Source organism: Cynocephalus volans, chromosome 1, assembly GCF_027409185.1.
Source record: "Cynocephalus volans isolate mCynVol1 chromosome 1, mCynVol1.pri, whole genome shotgun sequence".
NCBI classification, from domain to species: Eukaryota; Metazoa; Chordata; class Mammalia; order Dermoptera; family Cynocephalidae; genus Cynocephalus; species Cynocephalus volans.
In genome coordinates this window covers 225688692-225701689 of record NC_084460.1, presented here as the reverse complement: position 1 = coordinate 225701689, position 12998 = coordinate 225688692, and the positions used below count along the sequence as shown (strand labels likewise).

General features: G+C 35.6%; 1 protein-coding gene across 3 annotated transcripts in view; it reads right to left on the bottom strand.

The window, feature by feature from the left end:
• Positions 1-11741: 11741 nt before the first annotated feature.
• GPD2 (glycerol-3-phosphate dehydrogenase 2) overlaps positions 11742-12998 on the bottom strand; it is a 155873-nt gene continuing 154616 nt past the window's right edge. For all 3 annotated transcript variants that reach the window (XM_063104109.1, XM_063104107.1, XM_063104114.1), the window contains exon 18: positions 11742-11796. In XM_063104109.1, coding sequence (XP_062960179.1) covers positions 11748-11796 — 49 coding nt within the window. In that variant the 3' untranslated portion in view covers positions 11742-11747. The remainder of the gene's footprint in view (positions 11797-12998) is intronic.

Here is a 12998-nt window from a genome sequence, read left to right as displayed (position 1 = left end):
ATTTGCACCAGTGCATAAGAATGTTTATTTTAGCATTGATTTGGAAACAATTCTAATTTACATAACTGAAAGATTGATTACAAAAGTTATGGTTTCTTACCCATAATGGAATAGCATACAGCCACTAAAAATAAGAAAAGACCATATGTATTAACATAAATAGATAGATAGATAGATAGATAGATAGATAGATAGATAGATAGATAGATAGATAGATAGATAGATAGATAAATGAAAAATGCAAGTCATAGCAAATATAGTCTAATCTCATTTTGAACGAAAACCATCTGGAAGAAAAGATCAAATTGTGGTTAGTTTTTTTTCCATGATTGGGATATTTTCATGATGTTTAGATTTTTGCAGTAACTACATATTATTTTTGCAGTGGAAAAGAACCAAAAAATATTTTTTAAGCCTTTTCATACAGAATTTATATAGAGTGTATGATACTTAGCCTTTCAGTGTTAGGAATGCTGAAGTCAAAAAGTCACAAGACCCAGTATAGTATTGAGGAAATTATGGCTTTAGCTTTTTAAAAAAAAAAAAAGAGGATTTTTTTTTTTTAGTATAAACTTGAAACGCTTAACATCTGAGTATGTTTCCTTCCTCCCATTTCTAATATAATTTCCTCTGACCAGAACATTGTCCTAGCTGAGATGTTATAGTTTTTCTTAAATATTCAATGGTTTGGGGAAGGAGACTGTTTAGTTTCCTGGTTCTAATTGCTTCATAAAAAGTTATGAACGAGGGCCAGAAAAAGTTACATAACTTCACATGAAGGGCTCATATCATAAAAATTATTTTGAAGAGAAAATGTGTCATAGAAATGTGAATTCTCCCACAGTTAATACATACGTCTCATGCAATTCCAGTTAGAATCGCAAAAGAGCTTCTTTTAACTAAATTTCTTTTAGAAGAGATGTCTGGTAGAGTTAATTATGAAAAAGTAAAATAGTGAAGTAGTATCTGCTTTTCTAGATAGTAAAACACACTATAAAGCCATTATATGCAAAAGAGTATTTTTGTGAGAACAGAAAAACAGATCACTGGAATTAAATACAGAGTAAAGAAATAAATCCCAATATTCTTGACATATATTTCATTTCAGATGAAAAATGTGTTATAAGTTAATAAATGGTGCTGTCAAAACTGGCTTTTCATCTGAAAAAAATAAAATTGGATCCCTACCTCACTACTTGTACAAAAATAAAATCCAGATGGATTAAAGATTTAAGAATAAAACATAAAACAATAACAAGCTTGAATAAAGTTAGTATAAGTATATTAACTAAGGGTTGGAGAGCTTAGTAACAAAGACGAGACCCACAAACTATAAAAGACCCATTTGACTTCATTAAATTGAAATATATTTCTATTGCAAAAATACCACTAATAAAGCAACAGACAGTATTTGAATGCATATGAAAGATAATCTGCTACAAATTAATTTTTTTTAAAACCACACAATCAATCTCAATTTTAAAAATAGGCAAAGGATATTCATACTGGAGTAAAGCCAAATGGTCAGTAACTACATGAAAGATGTTCAACATTTAAGCTAAAGAATGAATAAGCTATTGCTAGTCTAATATTAAAGAGTGATAACAAGTACTTCTTGAGATATATATATTGTAATAGGTAGCCTTATACATTACGGTAGATATGTAAGAGGTGGAGTTAGTAAAAAATAATAACATAGATGTGCCTGTGGTAAGAACAGCATGAATGATATATCACAAATATACGTGTATATGTGGAAAAGTGATTTATTAAAAGGATGGTTATCAAAATATTAATTGTGTTTATCTCCAAATAGTGGAATTTCATGGAGTATAACCTTCTACTTTTTGAATTATTTTTTGTTTTATAATTTAATACTATATTACCAATTAAAATTTGTGACAAAATAAATTCTTACGAAACTCAAGAAACATCCAAATATACACTTCTTCCAACCTTTTCGTCCCCACATTCATGTCTAATTCATTTGGCTGGTTTGGTTTTATTTTAATGGGAGTGGGGGTAGGGTCAGGGAGATTAAAAATTAGAAAGCATGCTCACCAAGGAACAAGGGCTATTAGATGTCCCTGAATGAGATTCAGAAAGAATGACATAATACAGTACTTGTAAAAGTTTCCCTTTTATCTCTTCTCATTCCTATTTTAGTAACCTTTGACATTTGGAGAAACAAAAGCCTACAGTCATGTTTTCTCTACTCTCTCTCCCTAGGGAGGGGCTTATACAATTGTCAGAGAATATTTTCTACCACTGATAGCAATAACAGCCTCTAATCTGCCTCCCCTTCTATCAGTTCGAGTCTAAGACAGGACAGCAGAATGCAGGGATAAGTGAGTCTTTTCTTTGAGGTTTCATTTAAGATTCATCCTTCTTGTTGTGTTTTAAATTTACAGCCTCACTTCCCACCCCAGTGACATCCACAAGCTGAAATCTGTACTGACACCATCTCCTCGGCTTGCTTAGATGCTTATAAAGACTAGTTGTAGTTAGGCACAGTGTGGGCTACAATGTAAGCCTGTGTTACTAATAACAAGTGGGATGTACAGCACTGAGAGACAAGAAGTGCCCTTTATTCCCATTTATGTTACCGGAAAAATAGACATACATAGAACCAGTACCATGTTAAGTTTTTTAAGGCAATAAAAGTGTTTTGAATTCCTAGTCATCCTACGAGTTTCAGTTTTATAAAATGTGTCATCTATTTTCTTTCTTTCTCCTCAAGTCTTTTAGCATCACACATTTAGCCTGACTCTTTCCCTTGTCTAGAGGCCAGGGAGGGTTCCCAGCACATGGGTATGCAAGAAGAGGTATGTTAGCCTTCTTTCCGACCTTGCCCCCGCACTCTCTTCGTCATTCAAAGCTGAGAAGCATAAACACTATACGGATCCTCCAGAACCTCCTGTGTGCAAATTCCAAAGGAGTTTAGAGTTCTGGGCGGTGTTGGATGTACACAGAGAACTAGGAGGCATGGCCCTTCCTTAGGCAAATGTTCCCAACAGCAAATCCCTCTGTTCTCTGTAGGTACCTTTCACTGTGTCCAGAATGTGACCCTCTGGCCTCTCTCTCCATTGCTGTACAGAAAAGGAGCCCATGCAATACACCAGCTAGGACTGTGCTCAGTAATTCTGTGGAGCAGGCACTTGGTGATTCAGGAGGCAATCGGAATTTGTCTTAGTCTAGTACACACTTACTGAGTGCCCGTTGCATGCAGTGTTCTTGACTAGGGATAGAAAGATGAACAAGCCCAATTTCCTGACCAGAAACGGATGGTTTTCTATTAGTATAACCAGTTAAATAATGAAATAATAAGATATAAGAATTACTATAATAAAAGTATAATCAGGCTTTGATGGAGTATAGGGAAGAGGTGGTTTAGTTATTCTTCCTGGGACAGAAAGTTAAGGAAAAAGAAAGGGAAAAGAACTTTAGAGAGAGAGGTAATATTTGAGCTGGAGTTTTAAAATACAGGAAATTACGTAGCAGAGAAGTGGAACTAAAATGGAGCTGTCTAAGCTGCAAGATCATGTAATCCGCAAAAACAAGAACCATGGGAGGGCATGGTGTGGCTCCATGGTGGGCAGTTCTGTGTCACTAAGGTATAGGGCAAATGTGGGCAGTGCCTGGAATTGTAGACACATACCAGGTTGTGAGTTGTCTCCTAACCTCAACAAAGAGCTGTCGCTGGCTTTTTAGGAAGGAACTGATATAAGTAGATGTTTAGAAATAAAAGAATAGCCATGATGGGGGAAATCAAATCAGAATGACAATGGTGGTGGGGAGCTGAGTTATTGGTGGGTGTCACAGTCAGAGAAAATAGTTTATGAGACAGCACATTTCCATCACGTGGAAATGGCGGAAGCCCAAATCAGCCCTAGAGGAAGATGATAGTATAAGTGGGAGAAATATTTGTAAGTAGGATAGTTTTACTTAGCAACAGATTAATTACATAGGGGTAAGAAAGGGGTGGGGGAAGAAAGCAGTTTTATTCCCTCTGTTGGATTGCCAGTGTTTGGAAAACTTTACAGCAATTTCTTCAGCTCTTGATATAGTAAGGTTTATGTTGTCTCTATCTCGGGGAACTGGGGGATTATTATCCTGAGTTAGATTGGTTTTGATGATTCTGTCATGTTCCCTTTACTCTTTAGTTGATGTAGGCAATATTTATAATTTTTGGCATTTTGCATTGTAATTGATGTGAATATTCTTCAGAAAATTGTGGCCCAGTATGAAAATGGCAAGTCCAATTTGCCAAACAGTATAGAATCTCCAAATAAAATAATTCCAAGCAGTAGCATCCATTTCCAGGACTTCTTGAGATACTGTGTTAAGATTCAGATACCCCATCCAGAAACAAGGCATAAGCTTCACCATCACACGTCAAGACAAAAACAACAGAATAGGAATGCAACAACATCGAAATAAACACAGACCTCCAACAACTGAAACTCTTCATGTAACAGCGACATATTGAAAGGGGAAAGAACCAGCCAAATAAAACCAAAAACCATGCCTTCTTTCTTGATTTTGTTCCTTCATAGTCAAAAAGACATCTGAGACTATATACAATTTTAAATAATGGCTCTAGAGAATCCTAACAGGACAGCATTAGGTCATAGCAATTATACTTGTGGTGAAATCAAGTATGTTTTTTTTGAAGATGCTTAATTTTTTCATATATATATATAAGGTCACAGTAATCTGTCTTCTTTTTTCATTTTCATGTGATGCCTTGCTGCTACCTATCATTTCCACTGTTTGGGGTTTGTCTTGGGTAAATTGGTGTGAGTTGTAGAGGAGGATGCGCTGACTAAGCGAAGAATACTTATCACTAGAATTTTTGTGCCTGAGATCAGGCTGGCTCTGGGCCACTAGTGATGCCTTGTTCTCCTCTCTTTACAACAGAAAGAACACAAGACACAATTCAAACTCCAGATCCACACAAACCCAACTCTGCTACTTATAGACACTTGTGACCTTGAGCAAGTTCCTCCATCTCTTTGTACCTCAGTTTCTTCACCTTTGAAAAGGGATCGTAATAGTACCTAATTGTAGAGTTGGTATAAAGATTAAATGAGTTAATACATGCAAAACCCTCAGGCCAGTGTCTGACACATATTAACCATTATACAACAGTTGTTGTGTTGTGATAGTTATTGGCATTGTGGTTCATTCTGAACTTTTCTCCCTCGGATGGGCAATAAGATCAGTTAAATGTGAATGAATGCATGATAGAACCTTACTGAGTTGGAATACTGAAGAATACATTATTAGCAATTTCTGAATAGATTCCCGTACCTTCCACCTGCTCCCCACTCACCCAATTTTTATTTCCATCTGTGGTGTATAGTTTTTGTCTGCATACACCTTGCCCTGCTCTTCTAGGAGACAAAATTCAACATACAGAGAAGCACTTTAAGGGAAACTGAGAGAAACTAAAATGGAATAAGGGGGGCTGGTAACATTGTAATTATTCAAAATGTTTATAGAGAAGAAATATCTTTAAAACACATAAAGGGATATGAGATTTTGGTTTCTGTAACTGAGGAAAAAGTATCCTTCTCCAACTGTTCAAAAGAATTGTCTTTCTATGTTAAAATGTAAATTCTGAAACAAGGGAGAATTATGCCAGCTATGTTGACATATCACAATGACAGTAAGGAATCCTTATTCTTTGGGTGTAAATTTCACGTTTTTGTTTTACAGTCCCCAAAATGTATGCATTTAAAAAGTACAGTAACAGAAACTTTTTATAAGTCAAATTTGCATTGCTATTGCTTCTCTTTGTACATGTTATATTTCTTTTGCTCTGAGTTGCCTGAAGTTTTATGACCGGAAATCAAGATGTATTGGACCTTCCCAAGAATGACAGATACTTGAGGCAGCAGAAGCAAGGCCTGAGGTCATGCCAGAGACACAGTAGGCATGCGGAGGGCTTGCTGAGTGCCCTTGGACGGGTCACTCCACCTGCCTCTGCTCTTCTCTTCACTGCCAAGGTGAAGATGTCAATGCTCAGCTCCTTCACATGGGGATCGAGAGGATTAAGTAGTTAGAAAGCTAGAGTCACTTCCCGTGTAATTCTTTAGGAAATGAGCATTTAACTAAATGATGCTTAAGTGTGCTGGGAAACAAAAAACAAAAAAAATTAGACTGAGACCTACATGGAGCAGAATTTGTCGGTACATAAGACTGGTGGAGACTACCACTTCATTTTACCTAAGCAGAAAATTATTTTAAGTACACATATTATTTTCTTCTCTCTCTCTCTCTCTTCTCTCTCTCTCCTGCACACACACACCACACACACACACACACACACACACACACACACACACACACACAAATACTCTTCCCCCTTCCTCATTCATTTCTATTTTAAAGTACTGCACTTATTTGGTCTCAAAATAGGAACCTTCCAAATAAAATTATCAGCCTTAAAACAGTGTTTAAAGTAATTAGGTTACAAATTCTGGAGCCCTTTAATGTGGCTGCAATTCTATAACTATCTGTGCATTCCATATATGGCCCTATTAAATGTACCAGGCACCAATGTTGCCGGCTGTCAAGAAGCAAAATGAAAAATAGTTTTAATAGCTGCTCTTTGACCTGTTTTATATTTTATGTCAATTATAACAGCACACAACCATGCATAATTATGAAGCATAGATGCATTAAAATGTACACATAATTTGTGTTCTTATGGCAACCATTGCATTATGCTCTAGAAAACAAACCTATTGTTATAAGTCATTTGCACATTAATATATTAGTATTAAATATCGAAGACAGATTTGTCTATCCATCTGTTTTGAGTCATTGTAAGTAAATATATCTTTTTGGAGGGGTGGACAAAATCTCTACATAAATGCACTGTAGGTGCCATCTGCACCATATATTATAATACAGAGTTTAGCACCATCGTGCATAGCAACTCCAGCAAAGACAGTGCCATGTGATTGTCATTTGAATGTCATTTTTAAAAAATGATCTGGTATATGGACAGAAGGAGGAATTTTTTTTCTGGCACTGCCATGAAAATTCCTTCATTTGACTATCCTGTGGTTTTTGGATTTCTTTCTTAAAAGCTTACATTCTTCCAAGGATAAAAGGAAAATAATTATTTTAATGCTGGGTAAATGAACAAAAAAGTATGTTTTCTCTACAGCAAAATTACTAGAATACCAGGGGGAAATGGCTTTAAAATATCTGATAATCATAACAGTGACCTTGAGAAGCAGGTGACAAAACCAAAAAATGACCTTTCCATGCTACAGATGAAGAAACCTGGGTTTTTTTTTTTTTTTTTTACTGGATGACATAAAAGAGTTACTAAGAACAACTAGATAACTCCGATTTTAACTTTTCAGCATTCTTTTGATTTTATGGTTAGCGAGGCTGCTGGGGTGGGTGGAATGGGAGAGCGACACCAAATAAGAAAAAAGAAATCAGATTTCCTAGCTCCCAAGTTTTTCCATTTAATACCTTGATGCTCATAAATTTAGAGGAAGCAAGATTCCATTACCCAGCCAATTTTAGTCCTATTTCCCTACCTTTGAACAATTACTTTAGATATGCATCTTATTTTACCTCCTCTCAAAGTTAGGTCTGGCCTAGAGAAGGAAAAATCAAGGAATGGGGTCGAGGGATGGAAGGTGGAGGAGCAATGAATTGTTTGCCCTAAGTTCTAACTAAAGCACATGACTATTTGAATTTCTATTGATTTCACTTTATGTGATCACATTGTTTATATTTGGGTGACCAGGGAAAATTAGAACAATTTTAACATGTATTTCTGAAGTTTCATATACAGTGTTTCGCTTCTCTGTTCTTTATTTCTTTTGTTAGGTGTTAGTAAATATAGATGTTAAGAATTTTTATTCCATATCCACATAACCAGATTTTGAGTTTAGGGGGATTTCCAGAAAGATTTCAATCTACAGTGACTACTTAATTCCCTGGTATATTTAACAGTTCACAGGTGTTACATTCATTGCCAAGGTATCACCCAGATATTTTCTTATGCTTTGATTTGTTTCAATTCTGAGTAGTTTTTCCAGGATCCTTAAAATTCTTGTCTCTAAATGCAATACCTTGTCTTTAAATAATCACGTAAAATTTAAAGTGTTTGAAGAGGACTGAAAATATCTGCCTTTGATGGGCTTTTTTTTCTTCTTAACTTGTGACACTGCAGAAAGAAAAATGGATCTGTACTAATATGGCTGGTTCCTATTACCCAAGGTTAGTAGATAAAGAGAATATTTTTCTGCAGAGAAAGGAGTCCTGATGGAAGAAAATAGAAACAAAGGAGAATAAGGAAGAAAACACAGACCTGAGCAATTGAAGAAAAAGACAGAATGAACATGATTGTAGAGACTCTCAATTTCAAATTTCCAGAAAGAGTTGTCAAAATTCAGACAGTGGGTATACAAACATATTGGGATTCGTGCCTCTGACTCTCAACACTGAAAAACTCCAGATTGTTCTGGAGCATGTCATGTGATCCCCCATGAGACTACATGGCTTGATACCCCACCCTCAGTATTTCATGGGACAAGATCTTGAGTCCCATAGGCACTGAGAATGGACTGGGGGTGAAAGGCAAAGGAGAGCAGCTAGCCAAACCAGACAGAAGGATGTCGCCCTTTTGGGAGGGCTGAGGTACACTTAGTTTAAAATCATGTACTTTTCAAATTTTAAATGGTAGATAATCACCAATTTAAAGAAAATGGCAAATGGTTAGTTTATTACAGGACAAATTTCTGAAGATTGTTGTTAGGATGAAAATAATATGGTCAATCCTAGATTATTTATTCATTGTTTTTAGCACTATTTCCTCAATCCATTTTCACAACATCAAATTCTTATGTTTTTACCCCAAACATTTGACAACTATATCTGTGATTTGCGCACTGCCATCTACTACGATGGAGTTTTTAGGCTTTTTAAAAATTATTATTATTGATTCATTTTACCCATTTATACTCTTACAGGAATTTGTTTTGATGCCTTCTATTATGCCTGTATGTGTCATGTGCTGATTTAACACAAAATTCACTGATTTCCAAGGCTGCTTCATTTTTTTTCACTCAATTAGCCAACCCAACTAAAAATTAACTTTCCAAAATAACATTCTCTCACATGCCAGTTATAAAACTGACAACATTTTGGTGGATAATATTTCGGACCAAACTTTTTAAATTGATGCAACATCATTACCATTATATTTTGAAGTCTTAGATTTTTCTCCAATTCATCTTCTTAACGTAACTTCTCTTTCCTTAGTGAAACCTACCAGCTTTATTCTTATGTCACCATCTCTACCCTCGTTTTCCAAGGAGCAGGACAAAGCAACTTTGGTTGAAATACAAAACCCCTTGCTTATCACAAGTGCCAATGCAAATATTGTTTGTTAATAATCTCTACTTGGTTGCCTTTGCATTCTAAGAAATTTCTTTGATAATGAAATTTTCAAAAGCTTATTAATTGACTTATCTATTGAGAAATCACCTATTTGACTTGTCCATTCAACACTGGCTTACTTATCCATTCAATACTGCCAGGGCTAACAGGCAATATTTACACATTTGGCAGCAGTTACCATCTCAGGAGCCTGACTTCCCTTTGACAGCTGCCAATCTACCTAATGCTAAGCCTTAGTTTGGGACCATGGGCCCCTATCAAATGGACAAGACCAATCTTCAAGCATGCAGCACATACTTCTCAGCACTTCAAGCTGGGGGTAGGAGACTGGTGCAGCATTATGATGCATATCCTAATTTAATTAAAGATAATTATCATACAGCTTCAGATTAGAACTTAAGTGACTAGTAAGATTGGGAGAAGATGGTATTTCATTCCATCTTTAAATATTCTTTTAAAATTAGGGCCAGCCCATGGCTCACTTGGGAGAGTGTGGGGCTGATAACACCAAGACCACAGGTTCAGATCCCTATATAGGGATGGCCGGTTAGTTCACTGGGGAGAGCGTGGTGCTGACAATACCAAGTCAAGGGTTAAGATCCCCTTACCGGTCATCTTTTAAGAAAAAAATATATATATTCTTTTAAAACTGCATGAAGCCCCCAGAGGATTGATGGTTTGTTTGGTTTTTGTTTTTTTGGCAAAGAGAAAACTTTAATAAAACTATATGTAATTTGTCTTAAGTGATTTTAATCTTCATTATAAAAGCAATATGTGCCTTAGTATATAGATATCAAATTATATAAGCAATTCTCTATTCATTTTAAAGTTTACTTAATGTAAGTCTGGATGTCCATGTAAGGTCTGCAGTCAGACCTAATGGTATATTTTCAACGGCTTTGCTTACTTGTCTCAAAGATCTAAAGATTGAGGTTATTATTTTAGGGAAATCTCTGTGGTTCTCAAGTAGAAACATCCTGGAGCTTGTAGCAGTTTTAGTTTTCAAAGGTATCACAACCAAAAAGGTTTATTGAGTGACCCTATGTGTCAAAGCTGCTTCAAATCAAAATATTAACCCCCCTCCCAAAGTTACTGAGCTTCATATTGACAAAGTGTTACACTTTATTGCCTGTCTTGAAAAAGAAAAAGACAGGTTCAAATTGATTTGAGAAATAACTCTCTGGTTAGGAGTTAATGTGATTTTATAAAGAGCAAATTTCCCAGGGTTGGTTAAAGAATAATATAGCCCTGATTAAACTGTGATATGTAGAAAAGAAAAAAATATCTACATCAAATCTCTATTTTTGAACTCTCAATGGGTAAAGAAAACAGGGCAGGCCTTGTTTTATACACATGCTAAAATCAGGTTACTCAAACTACACATGGCGATAACATCCACTGAATCTAGTGTAAGTAAATATTTGTTTGGAGGCCTATTTGGTAAGAATGAAAAGGACTTATTCATTTCATTTTGGATACACTTTTGGGATTGACCAGAAAGCCAAACTGACGAAAGTTCAACATTTGGACCTAGACTAGCTGACTGCTGAAGGAAAAAAAGCACTAGCCCTTGTAAGGTCAGATCAGGTTGGGCCAATCAGTTGCAGGTGAGGATGATCTTCAGCATTGCTGGCATTTGGGAGTTGCTGTGACAGGCTACAAGGAAGAGATTTCATCTTTTTTAACTTGGTGGCCAGCCTGCAAGCTACTGTGGGAGTCCTTTCCCCCTAATCCATACTGTTCAATTGTCACGAAAGCTTGTAAACAGGCGCCTCCATCAGTTACCTCAGAGTGGTTTGAACAAACTAACATCATAACAAGAGTGTTTATGGAAAAATGCTTAAGCACTGAAGCAGAAAGGGCTTAGCACTGATCAGACCTTTCTTCCACCTTTATTCTTCACTGTTCACATTGAAATGCAAATATCAGCGCAGGGTTTCCACTGGCGTGCCACTCACAAATTGAAAAGCAGTTTTTATCTATGCAAATGTAAGCATGGTAATTGAAGTTAATCAATCAATGCTAGCTTTCACTAAAACCTTGAACATGATTGAATAAAGTAATTATCATTCAGCAGAAAATGATGAAGTTGTAGACAGCATGAACCTTATTAAAGGAGGATTTTGAGTCACAATGGCTTAATTTAGCTAACAGCCCAGCCTTAGCCCAAGCAACATACTACTTTCGCTGCTTCGAATCGTTTCACGATTAAAAAACAACAACAAAAACAACAACAACAATAATAGTGGGGGTGGGGAAGGCGGAGGTAAGGGGAACATAGGGGCTTTTTTATTATTCTTATAGTGCTTAGATTAACAAAAAGTACTTGTCATGCTGCAAAGGAGAAGCCATAAATAACATCTAAAAAAAAAAAAAAAAAAAGATCGGTGAACAAAGATTGGTATGACATTTTTGATACGCCCAACAGCAACAACAGGCTCTTAATGCTATTATTATATTTTTAACATAAATGGATGAAAGTGAGCATCTCAGAGGTTAAATAAATACAAAATTAGAGAAATATTTCCATATGCAAAGGTAACCTATTGAGATTGTGTAAATCAAATGCTTAAACTCTTAAAAGCATGACGTCAAACATAATTTGTATTTTGATATTGGTTTACAGGAGTTTCAATAACAGAACATGTGCTGCATTTTGCACAGCCTTTCAAATATTTCGTTTTTCCCGAGTGCCACATATTCAATTACTTGCTTTGATTTATAAGAAACAGCCTACCAGAAGATGTTTTAATGTTCATTCTAAGGTACTTTTTTCCAGTTTCTTTATACGCTTACCTATTTTTGCTTATGATTTAAATGTTTTTGAGGCTTTAAAAAATTATTTTATTTAAGCCAATGTTTAGTAATGTCATCAGGAAAATCATTTCAGGTAGCATAAGGGAAATAATCCATCCCTGGAAAATGTAATCAACAGTTAGTGTACAACATAATATAAACTGATTATGAAAAGAGGCTCCATTTAGCTTTTTCCAATATATTTTTGAAAAAACAAGGTTAACTAGCAATATTTAGATTAGAGTAGCCCAGCAGGATATGGTGACTCTTAAGAACCTACAGTAATTCTATTGGATTCAATTAGATTGAAAAATTAAAGGACTGTAATCCTGCTAATATTATTGTACACCCTTAGGGAAGTCAGCCCCTCCCCCAACTCCATTTTGGTTGATGCATTTTGCATTCAGTATATTTTCAGCAACAATTTGTTGGATTAAAGCTGTATTCCCAGCTGGATAGCAAAAAATAGTTTTTGTTTTTTGGAAATAGATAGTGCAGGTATTTGGCTCAAACATGCAATGTCTCTGTGTATCCAAATTTCCTAAAGCTTCACTAAGTTTATCCATCATCACCTGTATCATTAATAAAAAAGTAGGGGACACAGAAATTCCTAAGTTGAAATAAGTATTGAATGGATTATAGTACAAACAGCTATGGGATTTTTCCACTACATATTTTCTCTGAATGTAATTGTCCTGTATCCTACATGTAAGTAAAAGCCATCTCCTTTTTTTTATTATCTTCTATTCCACCCACAAAGCATTTAA